The 21,406-nt window shown below is 48.2% G+C and overlaps 1 protein-coding gene across 1 annotated transcript in view; it reads left to right on the plus strand.

Annotated features, from left to right (window-relative positions):
- Positions 1-382: 382 nt before the first annotated feature.
- Positions 383-21,406, plus strand: part of LOC135828851 (POU domain, class 2, transcription factor 1-like) — a 22,257-nt gene continuing 1,233 nt past the window's right edge. The window contains exons 1-7 of the mRNA XM_065341280.1: positions 383-1,861; positions 2,732-3,240; positions 7,833-7,937; positions 15,235-15,366; positions 15,732-16,021; positions 17,253-17,436; positions 20,121-21,406. The exon at positions 20,121-21,406 is cut by the window's right edge and continues 1,233 nt beyond it. Of these exons, the coding sequence (XP_065197352.1) occupies positions 1,611-1,861; positions 2,732-3,240; positions 7,833-7,937; positions 15,235-15,366; positions 15,732-16,021; positions 17,253-17,436; positions 20,121-20,443 (1,794 nt within the window). The 5' untranslated portion in view covers positions 383-1,610 and the 3' untranslated portion in view covers positions 20,444-21,406. The remainder of the gene's footprint in view (positions 1,862-2,731; positions 3,241-7,832; positions 7,938-15,234; positions 15,367-15,731; positions 16,022-17,252; positions 17,437-20,120) is intronic.

A 21,406-nucleotide genomic window follows, 5' to 3' on the forward strand; every position in this document is an offset into this window, starting at 1 on the left:
ATGTATTCCACAAAACGTGATTTTTCCTTGTGCATTTTTCTCCCTAAAATGTGTTCCTAAGAGTCGTCGAATGCAAGACAGCGCATTTTCCCGACCCCCTAATGCCTACATCGCCCCATCTTGTAATGTTACAAGACGACACGGACCGTTGTGCTCCCAGAACAAAGGCTTTCTGAAGTGGCGTAAAGTGTTCGCCGCAACTCGCCGGCACTCGGAACAAGCTACTCAGCCCATCATCACCTTGCACACGAGCAGTGCCTAGTGGGCCCTCCAGCGGAGCACAGGAAAGATGTGCACTTTAGAATCCGTTGAGAACTCTTGATCGAGTACTCCAAGTCACAATGGTATTCGCACGGCCCTTTTCGCCGGGGTGGGAGAGGGGAGAGTGATTCCGTTCGCATGTCATTCCAGCAAGGAACTGAATCCTTCCGTGTCTTTCCTTTCGAGTGCATGCTGTTGAGTATTCCCGCGACCATACCCGTACCCGCTCTGCGGTAGCACGAGGTCGGCCATGCGTCACTTCGTGGACAGGCGAGCGGAGATCGAGACGTCGTCATCAGTTTTAGAAGGTTCGGCGAACCCGCGTCGATGTGCGGCCAACCCGGCATGCGGTGGGTCTCCCGAGCTCAGAGATAAACTCGACCAAGGAACTGAGCTCCGACCGTCCTTCAGTACAGTCCAAGGCTTCGTGTGATGCCACCGAGGCTTGCTCGCGAGCAGAGATCCCCAATGGCGCAGCAAAGTTGCGAGTGCTCCGCTAGCCTTGGTCGCGCGAGAGAGTGATACCGCCGGCGCTGACAAACAGCTCGACCGTGACCAGATAACGAGCGGAGCTCGACGGTGAGAGTGGAGGAGAGCTGTTACTCTTGCAGCTATGGGAGCTCCAATAGTTGCGCGTGATCCCTATTGCGGGGTCGATACGATCGCAGAAGACAGGCGCATAGCTATGAGCGGAGTAGGTCTACTGGCCCCTGCAGTCGGCCCAGAGCAGTGTCGATGTCTAACGTCAAGGTTTGAGAGCGCTACACACGCTTCACTGCGTGAGCTTGAGAACAGCGTTGGAGACCCTGCAGAATGTGCAGATGCAGGACAAATCGTAGTGTTAGTTCACGTCGATTTCGCACCCCTTCTCGAGCTCCCGTGTATTGTTTGGCGAGGTCTCCGCAGTACTACTACTAGCAAAACAGTGCGAACGGCAGCGCTAAAGACCTGGTCAAGCACCAATTTCTTGCGCGAGGCTTCAAAATATCACTCGTAGCTGCAGTTTCAACAAATCCACTATTCCGGTGACTGAATACTAGTATACTTGGGCCTGAAATTACCCGCTGGATATCTCTGATGTCCGCACTCGAATTTACGAGACGTTTGCGGAGAGGCCACGCACTTCTCTGCCTCTTTTCGTTGTCGAAAATAGAAGTACAGTGACGATCGGCGTGGCTTGCATTTGGCAAAATTGATTGGCCTAACGGCAAGAAGAAAGAGAAGGGAAGATGTTTTGCCAGGCACATTGTTCCATCTTCCAGCAGTGGTTATGGGCCGAGCACTGGACGCTGATTCGAGCACTGGTGCCTCAGGCTAGATGAGCTCTCAGAATCACGAGCATAGATGCGATGGCGAAGAAGCCTTCGTCGATGAGCAGCTACCTTACAACGGGCAGCAATGCAGAAAGTGGCAGCAAGGATTCTCAGCAGCCGACGTGCACCGGCTGTGGAAAGCGTATCGGTGATCGATATCTGCTCAGAGCAGGCGATCAGGAATGGCACGATACGTGTATGGTCTGCTGTGTTTGTGGAAGTCCACTACGAGGTCTGACAGCCTACTGTCGCAGCGGAAAGCTGTTCTGTGACAAGGACTACGAACGGTAAGCAAGTCGAATTCTCTTCCATCGCAATAAGGTTTTTTCTTGTCCTATTGGAAATGGAGGGTCAACAGAACGGAAATCGCCGCCAAAATGGGTAATTCAGGGACTATGAACCTGCAGCCATCTGGAGATATGCTCCAGGTCTTGTTGGCGGTTCTAGAACAATACGTAAATTTTGATATCAGCCTCGCAGGGGAATGAATACTGAAACATAGCATTGACAGCACTACCCCTGTTTTTGTGCACGCTTTCGTGAGAAAACATAGCATTGGCAAGAATTTGTAACCGCCAGAGACAAATTCCAACTAGGAATGAATTTCCCAGGGCACTTCATCCGGCCCTCCATCCACTGACAACTGCACCAGTCCTACAGGGCTATGAGCAGCCAATGGCGAAGATCAGCACCTGGCCTTGGGCTGATGCCGAAAAAGCCTCTTCTAGGCCACAGGGGATGAAGAAACGTGACTTTGAGTGCTGATCTGGTGTAAACTGGGGCCTCAGGATGACAATGGATCATTGAGAAAGCTAATTCATACAATCATGTAGTTGGAGCAAGACATAGAAAGGATAAAGGCAAGGCAGGACAAGGCAATAGTGCATATTACTATTAGATTTGGGCACCTCTTCCCTAATCTTGATCAAGCTCATTCCTTGTGTTTGCACTTGCTTGCACTTGGGAGTGGAAGCCACGTCATGAAGTGTGTTGCTTACCAAGGAAAGTGCTTTCAGCTTGGCGGGCTCTTCATGCTGGTGCTGGTACTGCTGATGGTGGTACTGCTAATGCTGGTACTGCTGATGTGGTTACTGCTGCTGTTGCCTGCCTGCGTGCATACACATGAACGCCTGTGCTGCTGCTGCTGTTGCTTGCAGGTTGAGTCGTAAGTGCGGAGCGCCCGGCTGCGGCGGGCCGCTGCTGCCTGGAGAGGAGGTGCGGGTGATGGGCACTCGGCTGCTGCACTCGTCTTGCTGTGTGTGCACCGGCTGCGGACGCCCTCTGGGCAGTCACGATCTGTACCAGTTCACGGCGACTGGGCATCTCCTGTGCGATCGGCAGCATGGGCATGGACAGGTACAGGAGGACTTCATCGACCTTCTGGGTCTGGCGACCGACGAGGATTTCTGCGGCGTGGTGGACGACAAAGGAAACTTGAAACCCGAAGACTTTGATCCCGATGAGATGCTCTACACGACAGGCGAAGGTGATGTCAGCGGACTGTTCGATTTTTCCCTCTCTCCAATGGAGGCACACGACAGCTTGAAGTCTTCCCTGTCGCAGGCAAGGGAGTCTGGCGGTAATGCCGACGAGGGTATGCATGGAATACTTGAGAAGCAGGAGCAGCTGCAGCTTACACTTTCAACGAGCCAGTCACCAGTAAAAGGTAAGCCTGAAAGTATTGCACTGGTTTTTCTAATTTTCCAAGTAAACTATCATTCCACTTTGCCTAAGGGAAGATTAGCCAAGCTTCCTTGGCTGTGTCAACGCGAAAAGGCTGAAAATAATGAGAATAGACCCTCAGGGAAGTGGACTGCCCGAAACGAGAAAAAATGCCATCCCTACCGGGACTCGAACCTGGAAACTTGCTTTCCACGAGCGATAATCTAACCATCTGAGCAATGGAGCGATTGCTGTGACCTAGAAGGTGGTAACACGGTTTTCACTGCAAAAGCAGCTCACAACATATTTTCTATACATAAATCTGTCAATTCGAATCAAACCAATGGTATGATGTACATACGCGTATGTGAGAGAGGTGTGCTGGCCAGATTTTCAGCCAATTGCAGGTGTATTAAAATCGGACAGCTTTCATAACACCATACAGTGCTGGCAACTGAAATCCGACCCCTGGAGCGGTGCGCTCACATTGCAAACACCCAGCACGGGATTGCGACACGAACCAGAGACCGCTAGAATTGATGCTGCCCTCGGGCACGAAAATCAGGGGTCGGATTTCAGTTGCCAGCAGTGTACATGTACATGTACATCATAACTCACTTGGGTTTTTTTTACCAGGCGTGGGCCATCCCCTGATCATAGGTGCCAAACATTTTACGTTTTTCGTTCATTTTGTCTACAATGTAGTAAAACGTTTTAAATACTGTAAAGAAAAGGCCAACACTGCACGCCATGGAAACACAAATAACTCACTTGGTACGTACTCGGATAAGACATACGCTTGCTTATTAAGAGCATTGTCTGGAGCATGGGTGTATTGATCCAGACTGAAGTATGTTGAGATACGAAGTATTAGTGCCTCGGACACTAGCTACACTTTCCCGCTGCTCATGAATATAAGTAGCCGTGGGTGGCTATAAAAACCCTGCAACCGCCACGCAAAGTGGCCATTGGCTACTACCCCAGCCATGTATTGCTTGGAATAAATAAATAAATAAAATAAATAAGTCTTATCAGAGTTTACTGTGTCCTCACCTAGTGAATAACGACCTCGGGTCAAATTTTTCTTGAGTACAGCTCATGGGTTTTTCAAGCCACACATGTTTTATTCCATCGCCATCGTGATATAGGGCATACTGTATAGCAGGAAATTTTCGGACGGAAATATTTTCGGACAAAGCCGAATTTCGACCTTTCGCACGGATTATATTTTCGTACAGTGCTGCATGCTAAATACACGTGTTTGCAAGCAGAACACATGTATAGTGTACATAATTATTATTTCACATGAACAAATTTTGTACGGAATTAATTTTAGTACAAAAGAGGCCGCGTACGAAATCGTCCGAAAATAAATTCCGTCCAAAAATTTCCTGCTATACAGTATATGACTAAAATAACGCTTCAAAAATATTAATAACAACTCCCGAATAGGAACATAATCTTTAGACCTGGGGATCATTGGACTTTGCACGTTCAGCCCCATGAATAACGACACTCAGCACTGTTCTCATTGCTTCAAGGTTGACTGCGCTTCTATTCATTCCCTGGACATTCTTGAGGATGGATATGAATCAAAGAATGTGATTCCTGTTGTAGTGTTGCAATATTGACCACTTTTGCAGGTGCAGAGTTGGGCAAGGGGCACCGTCTGAACACTTAGACCCTTAGAGTAGTAGGGTCAAACGGGTGTACATTAAACTAACAAAAGGGTAATTTCCTTAAGGGGCGCCGCGGGTTAATGAGTACCATAATTTCACAAATTTTCGGTGTGCTTTTATTTTCGGTACTTTCGGTGTGTCTGTTTCACACCCAAAATTTCAATACACCGAACAAACACTGCCACACATAATCCAACAGGGAACTGTTTCTCTGTACCGAAAATTTCTGTTCACCTAACCTAGCCTGTTGCCCTCATACCGAAAATATCGAGCACCGAAAATGTCTGAAATTAGAGTACCCTTTAGCAACAATGTATATTTTTGCGCGATTCTCACGTAAATAATGCAATGAATAGAACTGTGTATGTGCACTCATATCACAACCATAGCAATGAATAAGGTATTCCAGAATGTTTTTTTCTCACAATAATTATTATCAATGGAATTCATGACTAAAGGGAATGATGAAACTACAATAGGGATGTACACACTTGGAGTGAAAAAAACGAGGATACAGGAATAGTAAGAAAATAGCACAAACTTCGGAAATTTGCACTGGCAATAAAAACTGTAAGTAAGTAAAGTAAGTAAGTAAATTATCGTATCCGTTCCCGAAGGGAACTCACGACGGCCGCTAACACCCGATAAACCCTAGCGGCAGATGCAGCGCCTAAGGGTGGGGGTGAGTGGATAAGTCTCACAACCACTGGCACAAGTGCCGAAAACGACCCCATCAGCTGCATCCATGTACCCCTTGTGCCTGGCCACAAGTTCCCAGTTGACTGTGGGTAGCAGCACAGCTGGAAAAACCGCTCCCAGGCAGGACTTGAACCAGGTACCTCTCGTATCTCAATCATGGTCTTTGACCAACCCACTTTGCCTGCCTGGACAAGTGAGAAATGATAGGAAAATGTTCTGGAGTACTTTATTCGTTGCTATGGTTGTGATGTGAGTGCGCATATAGTTTTATTCATTGCATTATTTTAAGATTATTGTCTCCACGTCGTCTCACATAAATCATGGTTATTAATTTATCTTTTCTCGAGCTCAGGTTGCAATCCCACATTGTGATTTGCAAATTCAGGGGCGTCGGAAGGTGATGTAGGATAGTACGCTCAGTCATCTCAGGTATAGTTATTTACTTGTTGAGAGAGGGTGGCTCGGCTGAATGTTTCGAAATTTAGAGCCCCGATCAATGCTTTTGGTTGTGTCTCAGGGTACCTGGGGCAAAGAGTGGTACGGTCCATGCCGTTGTGACCGTAGCGTGTCCGACGCCCCTGAAATCGATGTGTGTCTCATGTAGTTGTTACTGAAGTTCCGAATGAATGCAAACTACTTTTCAACTTGACCAAGCTGATCGAAGGAAAGAACAAACTACAACCACGGGCATCATAGCTACCACCTACGGACATCACTGAGTGACACTCAGCCTGGTGACACGAGTTCATCTTCAAGTGCTGTGGCTGTTTGGATGTCGGAGAACCATCACAACTTTCTAGTAACTCAGCTGCCGCCGGGAACAAGTTACCTCTTGTCTTTTTGCTGTTCACGTCATAAGGAAAAAACCAATTATTTTGCGGATTTTACTGGTCCTAGAATGGAGAGAATGACTGCCTTTCAGCGTACCGATGTCTGAGAAATAAAATAAAAAGCCGAAACCAGGAGCACAAAGGAAAAGGGTATGTCCACCGCACTCTTGGCTCTTAGTCTCGTCAGCCTGTCACAGACGTATGTGGTGCGTAGATGTCTATTGCCTCAGCTGCAGCTTGTTACAGAGGTGTGAACATGCAACAACAGGGCAGACATGCAGCATAGAGTTGTAAATAATTGACTCCCGCCTGGAATGCACGTTCCCAGTGGAGTTGTTCCGTACTGGCTAGGTCATCGAAATGCAAATGGGTATCCTTTTACGGCACCTGAGATTAACGGCCCGAATCCGGGTACCCTGCACACCCCTTTGAGCCCTGCATTAAAGTGCTATCCCTTGCAGGAAGTAAATGAAGTAGGTTGATGCAAGACCCTTTCGTCTTTGTCTCCTTTTTTGCCTCTCCATCTCCATCTCTCTCTTTCTCCTTTATAAATGTAAACTACCCTCTCACTCTCTCTCTCTCCTCTTTCTCCCTCCCTCCCTTCCACCCTCTTTTATCTATTTATTTATGGAGTCCCCAAAGGCCGAGGCCTAAGTCGAGGGGGTCTCCGTTCATGGCTTACTGGGAATATATCTGCAAAATTATAACATATAGATTGAGATGAGGAAGGGTTATAACAAATGCGTACTGCACAAATCAGCCATAACATTCGTCACTATGTTACAGAAACTGTGGAAGTTATGAAACCATCGGGTTCAAAGCGGGTGTTGGCAAAGATGGTACGGAAACGAGACACAAAGCAGTGACTATTTTGGGTGGTTCTAATGTCAGTGGGGAGAGAATTCCAGGTGGCAGCGGTAACAAAGAGGAAAGTGGCACGCGAGTAGGTGTTCGCTCTGGCAGGCGGGACAAGTTGGAGAGGGCGCCGCGTGCTGGTGGAGAGACTACCCCTTGCTCCCGCCATCCCTCCCTCCCTCCCTTCTTCCCTTCCTCCCTTCCTCCCTTCCTCCCTCCCTCCTCTCTCTCTCTCTCTCTCTCTCTCTCTCTCTCTCTCTCTCTCTCTCTCTTTCTGTCTGTCTGTCTGTCTGTCTGTCTGTCTGTCTATCTGGCTGTCTGTCTGTTTGTCAGTCAGTCTGTCTCTCTCTCTCTCTTTCTCTCTCTCTTTCTCTCTCTCTCTCTCTCTCTCTCTCTCTTTCTCCCTCTCCATCACTGTCTGTCTATCAGACCGTCTGTTTGTCCGTCTGTATCTCTGTCCGTCTGTCTGACTCTCTCTCCCTTATCTTAAAATGCAACATACCATTTGCATCATTATTGTTCTCTTCGTGCAGGGCTCTGCAATAGTCCGACTGTTCCATATGTAACCGAGGGAATCCCGCCATATGGAGCAGCAGCTACAGGCCGAACAAGCACAGTCATGCCATCCAGGAAGTCAGGTAAAGCTACTTTCTTACACATACAGTCAGACCTCGCTTATTCGGTCCTCTTTTATCCGGATCCCTTGCCATCCGGAAGAAAATTGCTGGTTACCGATTTACAGCATATGCCATGCATACATACAGTGTGTGCGCTCGATTATCCGATTCCCTCGCCTATCCGGATATTTTTATGGAAAACGGATGTGTGCGGTTATGCGAGGTCTGATTGTAGCTTGCTGCTGCGGCCAAACTATGTGTGAGGAATGTCTCCGGGGTGATTCAACTGGCATGATAGACTGATATCTTCCCTATCCGGGTGGCACGGGAAAGGGCACTGAAAATAACTTTGAAATGTCCATGTTCGAAACTCGGAATCATGTACGTTTCAATGGAGAAGGGGCCGAGATCTGTCATACGTGTGTCGTATCCGGTCGGCCACGCGTCAGATCCAAAGCCGTGGTAGGAATACACTAACTGGACTATGCTGTGGTGGCCCCTTGGAGAGAGTATAGCTACAGAAGAACCCTTGCGAACACACGCATGCACGCGCATGCACTCGCACGCGCGCGCGCACACACACACACACATACATACATACATACATACAGGGGCGGATCCAGAGATCTCTACAGGGGGTTCCGGTTGAACCAAAATTGAACAGCCGAAATATTATGGAATCAGATGTGCGGTTGACACTTGTAATAACGACAATCCGATTGTGTTAGTGGAAACCGCATGCTTTTAAAACACACTACGGACATAATAATTCTTCTTCTTATTTTTCCATCATCGACCACACCACAACTGCGCTCTTCAGCCGGCCTCGACACGTTGCCACAGCACACCACCACTGCACCATCGCTGGAGACTGAGTCGGAGCGCAGTTGTGGTGTGGTGGACGATGGAAAACCTGTACAGGGCCAAATGCTGCTGCTTACCCTACATTGTATATTATTTAGTATGGAAGACCCTTTCAACTTCGTGTAAAGATCGAATATGCAAGCCATGGGTACGTTGAGAGCCAGGAATGCCGAAATGACAACTAAGTTACTTTCCCTGTCCATTTGTGCTTTCGGAAAATTTTGGCATTTTTACGATGCGAAATGCTCTATAATCACAGGACAAGAGCATCGTCTTCACTTCAGTGACAGAAACAACAATAGCGGAACAGTGTTGACAATTGTACAATCCTTCCAATGTCATCTGAAACACATATGGCGCAGCACTCCGTTCCTGCGGAGGAACAACTAGTCACTACTGCATGCTGCAGCAGGTAGAGATTATTGACTTTGCTTGGATGTCGGAGCCCTCATCTTGATAGGCGTCAGCCTTTGGGTAATCCTGGAATAAAGATTATTATATTCTGAGGAGCTTGAACTCTACGTGTACGGTTCGAAGTTCGTTGAAGAGTGTCAGTACTCGGAACATCCTTTCTCTTCTGCAAACAACTTGTCCAAGGAATACTGACCACACCACACCGATCCTGAGCAGCAGTGAATGACAGCGCCAATGAAGGTAAGTTTGGATCGTTTCGAAAGATCAAAAAGAAAACAACCACCCAATGTTGTCTACAGTGTCCGTTTGTAAATCACGGACGTGAACACCAGTACAGACTACTATCCGTACAGTATCGATCTACCGCACGCGCATGCAGTGCACTGACTGACAGTCTGTGCTCCTTGACTCAGTGACTGCACTGACTGTGATCGGACGGACGTCCTTTTGTGCACACATGATATTTTTCGATATTTCTCAGCCGCACACTTCGCAACATTTAGGGGGTTCCATGGAACCCCGGAACCCCCCCCCCCCCCCCCCCGATCCGCCACTGACATACATACATACACGCATGCACACACACACACACACACACACACACACACACACACACACACACACACACACACACACACACACACACACACACACATGCACACACACACACACACACACACACACACACACACACACACACACACACACACACTTGTACTTGCTGACTGCCAAAACTGGTCACGTGGGTCTCCCCGGAAGAGGGGAGAGAGACTGAAAAGGAATTTTGGAAAGATGACTCAATTGGCTATGGAACCGCTCAAAGGCCGACACCCCTGAAACCCCCAAACTATGGGTGGACGTGGAAATGATCCCACGCAGAGGCGGATCTAGGGGAGGGCGCGGTGGACGCGCGCCCTCCCCTCAAATATTTCGATTTTCTTTAGTGCATGCACTTGGGCAGTTGCGCAAGTCACATACTGTGACAAGTTGTTTCTAGTGTCAGATAAGAAAGTTCTTCTGAACACGAAGTAGTTGTTTGACTATTAGTTTTGAAATTAGTGTTCAGTTGACGAACTTGTATAGCTAAGTCGGTGAAGTGGATGGCGCACCACCCGCCCAAGCGGCCAGGGAGCCAACAAACTCTCCACGGATTTTTCGCGAAGCGAACTTGCGCTTCGTCAGCTGCTCAGTCGAGCGATCCGTCTTTGGAGGAGAATTCGGACCACAGCGAAGGTCCTGAGATTGAGGTCTGCTCAGACTCTGATCTTCCCCAAATGGAATCTGAAGTAGATTCTGACGACGATGGTGGGACTGTCAGTAGTACTAGTAGTGATGCGAGTCAGGAGCATTTAGCTGTTGAAACTATCAAAGATGACGACGTTGTGACTGTCACGAATGATGTGGCTGGTGGCACTGCTACGCAGCATTATTGTTCTCTATCTCAGCATGTCTTGAGCTTTGAAGCACTATCTTTACACAGTTCAATGTAGTACGGCTATGTTCTACTACAGCCAGAGTCCTCAATGAAGTGGTTGAAAAAGTGGGAGTGAGTGCATGTGCTAAAATAGTAATTCTACATAACCGCTACCGTAGTTCCGCGCATATAAGCCCATGCCATGGGCTTATATGTGAAATAATGCAGTTTGGGGATAAAATATCCAGTAAAACATGTTCCTTTTTTACTATTTAGCCCATGGGCCAATATTCGAATTAATTGAAGGTTCACGAAAAAGTACAAGTCCGTGCTCATAGTGGGTCTACCATACTCTACTGGTAAACTGCACTGACCTGCTGTACCTTGTTAGGAAGAGTCCACATTGTGAAAAATTCTTGTTGACACGCGAGTTGCATTTATGTCTGTTTATTAGCCCATGGGCTTATAAACGGAGGTGGGCTTATATCCGGATATAGGCCCGTGGGTTTATACGCGCGGAATTACGGTAAGCCTGAGACGTAAAATAGCCGCTATGTCGTAATGTGTACAAAATACATGTACCGCATGGGTTCCCTGTCATGAATATTACCCGCGCCCTCCCCTCAGCTGAACTCTGGATCCGCCGCTGCCACGTACCACTCCCCAGTAAGTGGGTGAGGACAAGGTGCAGAAAATGGATTGACGGCATCAGGGTATGTTGTTGTTGTTGTTTGGCTTTATTTAAAGTGGAGTTCCAAAACAGGCCTAAACCTAATGACAATGGTCCCACTGATAATAAGAGAAAAGAAAATATAATAATAAGCGGACAAACAGAACCAAGAAGAAGATACAGCTGTAGTTAGATATCTAATATGAGCACGGCAGCAGGGGAAAAAAAGTCACAAGCACGGCAACCGGGAAGAAAGGAGTGAGTGAGTGAGAGAGAGAGAGAGAGAGAGAGAGAGAGAGAGAGAGAGAGAGAGAGAGAGAATCCGTGCCGGGATTCAACTGCAGTTACCCCTGCCGCAGGGAAGGTAATACTTGCGACTGGTGTTGGTGGCTAAATCGGAGTGGATCTGATATTAGCATCACTAGCACTATTGATTACACAAGAGTTCATCTAGCCAGAAACAGTCCATGATTGAAGGGGAAGTATATGTTACACTCAGTATATGGTCACGTCTCTATACATGGTCACAGCTCTATATATGGTCACAGCTCTATATATGGTCACTATATCTCTGTACAGTGTACAGGCCACACGGTGCACCGCTGTACATGGTCACAGATGATATACAATGAAGCCTTGCTTTCACAGATGGTGCTGCAGTATGAACGAGGGATCCCTGCCTCCTACGTAGGCCATATAGGGCTCCCTGGTATGAACTCGGTCACCATAAAATGCGCAAGCTTTTTGATTTGATCTCTTTTTTTTATTGTAGTTCGAAGGTGGAAGAAGAAGCGCAGGTTATTAGAGTTGGAAAGTCCATACGAAGTGCTTCAAAAACTAAAGATAGAAATGCGGAGTCATTTTGGATTTCCTTTCAGGAAATAACTACAGTATGTTTGGTCAAAGCACAGAACCCAAGTGGGGTGAGGGGGAAATTGCAGAGCAAGTTAATGCGACTGAGAATGTTCACGTCGAGGAGAGGTAAATCATGTGTGTGTGTGTCCGTGCGTGCACGTGAGTGTGTGTGTGTGTGTGTGTGTGTGTGTGTGTGTGTGTGTGTGTGTGTGTCCCATATGGTGCAGTGGTATGTGCAGCGATTTCCAATCGATAGGTTGCGGGTTCGATTCCCGACGATTATGGTCACACACGTCTTTCTTCTCTTTCTCAGACTCTTCCTGACTTTTCTTTCATTCTCCTGGGTGGTTACCAACAGCCAGTGCATGCCGGAGTATGTGGTGTGATGTGTGTGTGGGAAAAAAGAGAAGAAAAAAAAGAAAAAGACCAAAAATAGGGATTCACTGGCCAGAAAAAGTCACTTCAAATAGCTGTATGGTGTAGACCAGGCTGAATAGTGACGGTCAATTCTTCAGCCTTGCAAGCTGTTGAATGGTGCAATCCCAGCACAAGTTGCTATGGCTTCTGCCGTAGCATTGCTATCATCGCCTCCGGCGATGGGCGTCAAAGGTCAAGGTCAAAGGTGTGTGTGTGTGTGTGTGTGTGTGTGTGTGTGTGTGTGTGTGTGTGTGTGTGTGTGTGTGTGTGTGTGTGTGTGTGTGTGTGTCGTTACCCCACGCAGCAATGATTATAATAATTATTATGTTCTGAGTTGTGACCACATACAATGTACTAGTACGATTTCAGTTAGAAGTTGAGTTGACCACATCTAGAGGGGCCATGTATAGGTGCATGTGTGTGCTGTCTGCCATGTTATTGTGCCCATATATAGACAAGACACACTGCCTATGACCACATATAGAGTGACCATGTACTAGTATTGCGACCTGTGAACAATTTGACCATGTATAGAGCAATGACCACATAATTATAGAGGATTGCTGGGCTACTGAGTCCTACATTTACCATAAAATCAAGTTTTCACCAGTTGTACTCTTCGGGGTGCTGAGTCGAATGGTTTTGGTCCGAGGGAGCTTAGACGCTCCCTTCCTTCTTTATTCCCGATCAAACTTGCGCACTTGCACTGAAACTGGTGACTACACCCTACTAGAAGGGGATTTGTATGCGAAATGTCACTCAAAGCGCCATTTCGTTCTTATAACAGCACTGGTGACGGCGACTGGTCCATATGATGTAGTCTTTTGGACGCTGAGTCGACTGGTTTTGGTCCGGAAAGGCTGCAGTGCAGTGTTCGGCCCTTATTCTCAATCGAATACGGGTGAGTAAGCGGTCACATGCTCATTCGTACACAAGTCACCTGGTTATCGTGCCTGCAGGCTACAACTTTTATAAAACGTTCCTGTCACTCGAGTTGTACCTTTGAACCTTTGAGTTGAACCTTGACGTGGTAGTGGTCTCCAGACCAAACCATCACTAGGGATACAAACTTTCCATCTCGACAAACACCTCGTGAACACCAGATAGCAGCGTAAGTCAGTGTCGCACGTGGACGGTGCTGAACAAATGCTGAGGACTGTTCAGCACGTCGAAAAGCACGAGCTCCAACGTAGGCAGCAACACACGATTCCCCAAGTATCGCCGCAGTCACACCATTCTCTTCTTCACATTGTTGTCCCCAACGCGGGCTTGTGAATCACCGTAAAGTCTTGTAAAAAAGCCGCACTTGAATAGAAACCGCCCTCGAATAGAAGCCGCAATTTTGGGCCCATCAAATCACACATAAGCCTGGTTTTAGTGTTGACATACATAGGAATACCTGTCTTGTATAGAAACCTATCTCATATAGAAGCCTGCAAAATTTCACCAAGAAAGTCATAGAAGCCGCGGCTTTTATACAAGACTTTACGATAGATGGTTTGGAGGGAGCAGCGTTGTAAATGGCCAACAGTCCTCAGCCTTTGTTCAGCACCTCCCTGAGCGACACTGACTCATGCTGCTGTCTGGCGGGTGTTGACGAGGTGTTTGTCGCGCTGGAAAGGGAGAGCTTCTGTAAGTTTGTATCCCTGGTGATGGTTTGATCTGGAGAGCACTATATAAGTGGTGCTCTTCAGATGAAACGATTTATTATCCTTAACTTAAACCATAACAGACAATAGCCAATGGTGTGGGTTTCCAATGTGCAACTCGACCTCCTTATTACGTTGATAAGTTTTGTCTCCTCGAGAATAATACTTGGTCTGCGTCATCAATATTGTCGCATATCTTTCAGTTTTGTTTGATGTCGCCAAAGCTCACTTGGCAGCCCATTTCATCCCAAGTTCGGTCAGTAAGTTTGTTGAATAGTGCCTGACAGTTCTAGCTAGATTTCGAGTGGATTTCGAGAGCGACGGTTGGGTGATTCTGATTGATACCACGCCGCATCATAATAGATGATCTTGTCACACTGCGCAGGCAAGAGCAGCACGATGCACAAGAAAGTAATCGGCTTCTCGGAATCAGTTCGGTTTTGCAAAGTGGCCGAGATCGCTTACCTCGGGGATCGCTCGTCAAGCTGAGGTCGCAGTTCCCTCACCTCCAGCTCAACGTTCGGAGTGTCCAGCGGATTGTGGAGATTTACAAGTACTGTATGCGTCGTTGTCGTTCAAAATACAATTAATTATTTTGCAAAGAACGGCGACTGATTTGAACCACACAGGTAGTCGTGCAGCCCACGCAAAGTCCTATGGAGAAGGCTCGGCTTCTCTTTAGAAAATAGCCAGGCAGCGGAGAGGAATAGAGATGAGCTTGCGAAAGCGAGAGAGTCGATCCCGAGCAAAAATATTTGTCACCAGCGCCGAGAGCAGCAACAAGGAGGAGCAAAAAAAGTATGAACCCTTCCTTGGACAATAAAATCCCCATGGCTAGTTGTTATTTTGTTCCTTACCTCCCATTGTGCCAATTTTTATCGCCTCAAGTGCACGCATTGTTGTCCAAAGTATCAGTTCAAATTGTAGAAAGGTAAGCGACAGTATTGATGACGCGGACCAAGTAGTTAATAAGATAAATGTCCATTCCTGGCCTGTCACAGCTTGTCATGCTTATCCTACCGTTTTTTTATCCAGGGTTCGACCTGAGTCCGTGTCTTACTGACACTGCGGATCTGATGTCTCCGTTCACCAGAGGAACATCGCACACAGAGAGCGGGACGGAGAGTCGTCCCACGTCTGCTGCCAGCATATCGCGTCGCCAGTCAGGTAAAGACTGACTGCTGTTGTATGGTTTGCTGATGTGTGTGTGTTTTTTTTCCTTAGGTACTGCCTCTGTGTATGCGAGTACATGTATGTGGGGGGGGGGGGAGGGGGAGGGGTGTGTGTGTACTGTGCATACAATGCATACACTTCTGGGATCAATAACCCTCTCCTTGCACAATACACCCATCTCCTACCAATCAATACTCAGACCTGTGGTGGGCCTCAGAGTGGCACATTGTATTTTTTGGCACAACCTTCGATTTCAAACTTTAACTTGGGTTCCACGTATCATCTCAGCATGTCGCGCAGTGACTGACGTGTCCAGTGCTACCGTTTCGTTCTCATTAATTCGTTTGTCCCGTGTTCAGTGTCAAGCTCGCAGTCCATGTCTCTGGCGACACCGATGGATGACTGTTCGACCGACCTCGGGCAGGACCTTGACCTGGAATTGAGTTTGTCTGAACCGTGCGAGTCGCTGAAGGAAGAACCCCTGGATCCTGCTCAACCACCGAAGAAACGCCCGCGAGGACCTCGGACAAAGATAACTGAGAAGCAGCTACGGTTGTTGAAAACTGCGTATGATGAGAACCGGCACCCTAGCAGTCAAGTGCAAGAACGATTGCAGGAGGATACCTTACTGACACGCAACGTTATCAAGGTCAGCTATGGCATAATGTGCTTGGCATGTATGTTTTCCCTCCCCCCTCCCCGCCTCTCTCTCTCTCTCTCTCTCTCTCCTCCCACACACCCTACCAGTCTCTCTCTCTCACACACACACACACTCTCTCTCTCTCTCTCTCACACACACACACACACACACACACACACACACACACTCTCTCTCTCTCTCTTTCTCTCTATTGCTCGCTCGGTCTCGTTAGTTCCGACTGCAGAGAGCATGTTTGGTTTGTGATTCAGTTCGCCCAAAACAAGTGTACCAATCTTTCCATTTGACCTCCGAACTTAGAGGTAGCATTGTTGGCGATATATAAGAGGCGGAGTTGTCGCCAACTTCGTGTGACTTCCTGAGGAAAACCAAACAAACAGTAGAGGTGATCGGCGAGAATTGAAGCAAATGGTTTATGAAAGTTGTCGTCCTACGACTGCAGTGTTGCTTGATGAACACGGGATAGTACGTATGAATCCATTTCCCGCCGCAAGGTTTTGCAGGGCAAGTTCACTACAACCTTGCGCACCTTGACACCAGCTCTGCATGAAAGGTCATGACCTTCATAAGGTCATACGTGTAAATGTATTGTATTGGGTTGTACCTGCCCAGAAAGGGGGCAACTTGTCCCGCAGAAAGGGGGTGGCCATCATCGATGCATACGTCCCATTCAAGTACGGGTCCGGCACTGTGTCAGGACCACTGGGATGTGCACTGTTGCAGGACACAAACTTGACTCACTTGATTGGACCTCACTGAGCAGCACTCTACATTTGAACCTCACTCATCCGGACACTTTAGGCCAGGGTCCCGGGCACTGTGTAGTAGTAGTAGTAGTAGTAGTCGTATTTATTTTATGTATCATCGGATGCCTCAACAGTGATATATACAACTCTTAAGAGGGCCGATAACGGGATAAGTGAAGAGGAAAAGAAAAGAAATAAGGAGAACAAATTGGAATCCAGACATGTATGTGTTGGAAAATCCAATCCATGCCTGGGCACATAGGTTGCATGTATGTCTGCTTAAGTTACAATTGTAAATCAAGGAGGAAAAAGAATTACATGACAGTGGTTTTTGAGAGCCTGGATTTAAACCCCCAATCCATGGAAAATACTAGTCCAGATCATCGAGACATTACCATGCCAGTGAACATGTATAGAGTTAAGAGGGTATTTCTGCCTTTGTCTCATCTGTTCGCTCTGTTCTGCCGTGCACACAGGTTTGGTTTCAGAACCGGCGCTCGACTGAAAAACGGCACGAGAAGAAGCTTCTGGAGGCAACGCAAAGCGATTCGACGGCAGCTGAGCTCAAGGACTCGTCTGACGCTCTAGATTTGCAGGCGAAGGGTTCGTCTCCACAGGATGCTGGGCAGCGGCCCAGAAAACGGAATCGTCGGAAGCGAGGTCAGTTTTTGTTAAGGCCGCTGATTTCCGCGTTGGATGTTGTTGTCCTTTTATTTATAGTCGTTCAACCAAACAGGCAATGGATTCGTCTCACAAGGAGACGACTTAGAAAAGAGGAGAGGGCAGAAAGAAGGGATGTGCCTGTTCTCCCCCAAGAATGCTCATGTGCGTGTGGAAAACATTCATTGGTTTGAGGGAAAGACACAAACGGGAAAAGTCTGAAGAAAAAATGGACTGTCACCACCAGGACTCGAACCAGGGACCTTCGCTTGAGGCCAGTGATGCTCTAACCACTGAACTACTGCAAGTCTACATATTTTTGGCCCATTCAAATTTCGGCCTCCCAGGGCTAAAACACATTTCGGTCGCATCAAATGTTCGGCCTGGACTGCTGCCACATGTACACTGTCACACTGAACCTTGTAAAACAAATTTCGGCTGCAACAAATTCTACCAAACATGACCCGGCCGAAAATAGCCGAAAATAGATATGCGCCGACTATTTGTCGACTTATAGTATGGTGTAGCTGTCATCCTAGCAGAGACCATTCATATTCTTCAGACTTGGTCTGTGGAAAGGTTAACCCTTTCCGTGCTGGCCCCTTTTACTCCAGCAAACTGACTTTCAAGCGCACTGACTCTCCTGGTGTCGTTTTCGCGCACAGGTCCCAACGAATTTTTCTCTCAGTTCAGTTTACCTGGATGGATTTTCATCATCCTGGGCTTGTTGGAAAGATCAGGACCAAGCGAATCTATCCTGGTAGCTCTCAAGTCAATATGCATGGCGGTACAACTTCTATGTCCTGTCGAAACTACTTCACGATGCCTCGGAAAGGCACAGCAACTCGATCTCACATTCTTTTTTCGGTTTCTTGTTCCAGGTCAGCCGATTTTCACTATTCAAACTGCGCTGCAAAGCTGAGATCCACGTGCTTCCGCTGGTGTCCATTACGCATGCGCTGTACCAAAGGGAAATCCCCTGGCACGCAGCAGAAAACTGCGAATGCACGAACAAAAAACTCACGATCGCTCAGTGCCGTGAATTTTGTGTTCACACCGTCGCCGCTCCGTCAATCTTTCTCCTATCGTGAAGAACTTTATATTGCTGGAAAGCTGAGCTCAATACCATTCCAACGGTGTATCGATTGTCGCGATAGACTTATTTTTGACGGAGTTACGAAAGTTTGTACACTGATCTATGCACAGCGATATACTGCGCAAATCCCATGACGTCTATTGACGTCACTAGCCGTTTGGCGTACAGCGCGCATGACGTCTATAGACGTCATTAGCACGGAAAGGGTTAACGCTATCTACGGTTAGGTGCCGATTATCCGCACCTTCAGGGTACGGGGTTGTGCACAGGGCGTTCAAATCAGTAGTATGCTTGGATAAGGTAATGCAAGGGCGTCGGACACGCTACAGTCACTACGGTGTTGACCGTACCACCTTTGCCCCCAGTCACCCCTTGAATCAATATAATACACTGATCTGGGCACTGAATTGCCGAAATTTTCGTCTCAGCCACCCACTCCCCCACGAGTAATTTGCGCTTCAGATGTCTGACCGTACCACACTAAAATACCTTACAACGCCCATACACAGTCTACACAATATAAGACATGCACATCCCCTCTTGTCTCCATTATTTCTCATACTCTTCGGCTACTAGACACACCCCAGCTCCCAAACCACGCAATGGGATTCATTCTGACTCAAATCTGTTGCCATACATCCTGTGCACCATTTTTAAAAGTCGAATGGCGTGTCGGTTGAGGAAACAAATTCTCGGTTCGCATGAGACTCGGCTGGAAGCCGATTTTTCCGCATCCGCACTAATGCCACCACCCTCTAGTATCAAGGCGCAGATGCAGCTCCTAAACGGTGGGAGGTGAGTAGATCAGACCCACCACAAAGTGGTCAAAGACCGAAAATCCCATTCACTGCATCCATGTTTCCCGCGTGCCAGGCCACGGGTTCCCAAGTGATTGTGGGGCACAGCATGGCTGGAAAAATCCTTCCGCTTTGGGTGGCTGTGAACATAACACCAAGCAGGACTTGAACCTGTTTTCTTTAATCATGGTCTTAGACCATGCCACTATGGGTGCATTCGAACTGTCACTCATTGACTTTTCGAGCAGTTTCGTTATTCTGAAGAGGTTGCCTTTTTGGCCTCTTCTGAAAAACGAAACTCCTCGAAACTCCACAACCTCATCCGATGGGAGAGGTGGACTAGTTCCGAAGAGTTTGGAATAGCTACTGTAGGTCGACAAATTTCTGTCCATTCAAATTTCGGCCTCCCAGGACTAAAACACATTTCGACGGCAACAAATTTTCGGCCTCTACTACAGCTGCCTGTACACACTGTCACAATGAACCTTGCAAAACAAAATTTCGCCTGCAGCACATTTTCGGCCAAATCGATCCGGCCCAAAATAGCCGAAAATAAAATTTAATATGCGGCGAAAATTTGCTGACTTACAGTAGGTGGAGATGGATTTGTTGGTGTGGTGACTACCGGACTACGCCGACTACAGACTGCTGACTGCTTCTCCATGTGTGGTGTGTGCTTGGCTGCGTGTGCTTGGCGTGTGTGTATGCGTTGTGTATATGCCTTGTGTGGCTTGTGCTCGGCGGCATGTGCTTGGCGTGTGTGTATGTGTTGTGTGTGTGTGTGTGTGCAGACCTGGAAGCGGCCAACAGCGCGGTCAGCTCCACGACCAACAACCTGGAGCTGGGATCGGTCACCGTCAGCCAGGCCTCGCCGGGACTGGACAGCTCGGCCAGCGTCGGCGGTAGGCCCGTCACCACAACCTCGGCGTCCAGCGCTACTACAGTGGTGTTGGCGGCGGCCAGCACCTACACCGGCGGAGCTGCCGCCGCTTCGCACATCAAGGCCATTGCCAACATCTCCACTCTGTCGGACACAGCAGAGGCGGCGAACACGGCGAAGGCCGCGTCGGAGACGACGGCAACGTTGAACACGGAAGCCGCGTCCGTCTTGTGAACTTCACGGCAAGTGCTACAGAGGATGTGGACAGGACTGAGGCAGCGAACATAGCGGCTTCATCGGACACAACGGCAACGTCGAACACGGAAGCCGCATCCATCTCGTGAGTCTCACGCCATGTACTACAGGGAATCTGCTTCGTTTGCTGACAACGCTAAATCTCTCGTCGAAATCGCAACCATCTTCTGGATGCTGCATTGAAGGCGACGGCCACTGTGAAATGGATTGTCCCGGAAGTTTTGGGGCACGGTCTTGCACCCTGTGGCCAGCGTGAAGGATGATGAGAGCAAGTCTGCAAGTAACCCCCCCCCCCCCCCAAACCCCTCTCTCACTCACACCTGGCTCGCATGCTGACAATGTTGTTGCTGGCATTGGTCTGTCATCTCCCTCAGCAGTTCGTCGCCGAGCATGCAACGCACAGTGTCGAACATGGTGGCCAGGACTCATGAAAGTGACAAAGAGTACTACAGTTCCGTCACTCGTTCGGCATCAATCTCGCGCGCTCCAGGATAGGTGCCGTGAAGCAATAAGTACCTGCATGAATACCTGCTGGCACTAAGTGTTGTCCAACTTCCAGCCATCTCTCAAAGTAAGCGATACATGTGCCTCGTCGCTTATCAGACCGCCCAGTCTCACGGTACCGTCGTCAAACCATCTCTTCCGCTCGTTGTAAGCTCATCAGAAGAGCTAAAAGGTGGTTTACTAGACAAGAAAACGATGCTCTACATAGTCTCGCCCCTCAGTGCATGTGTTGGGGGTAGGTGGGGGTCACATAAGATATAATTGAGTTTGGGAGCCTCCGAGGTCTCTCCCATCAACCGCTCCTCGCGACAGTGATTTCAAGGCATCCTGACGAAGGCCATCGTACGCGAGCATTGAGCGCTATCACGAGTGAACGACCTGCGAGGGGTCTGTTGCTCATCGTGCCTGTCATGATCGTGTGCCACCGTTGGCGTGAGC

Source organism: Sycon ciliatum, chromosome 12, assembly GCF_964019385.1.
Source record: "Sycon ciliatum chromosome 12, ocSycCili1.1, whole genome shotgun sequence".
Lineage (NCBI taxonomy): Eukaryota > Metazoa > Porifera > Calcarea > Leucosolenida > Sycettidae > Sycon > Sycon ciliatum.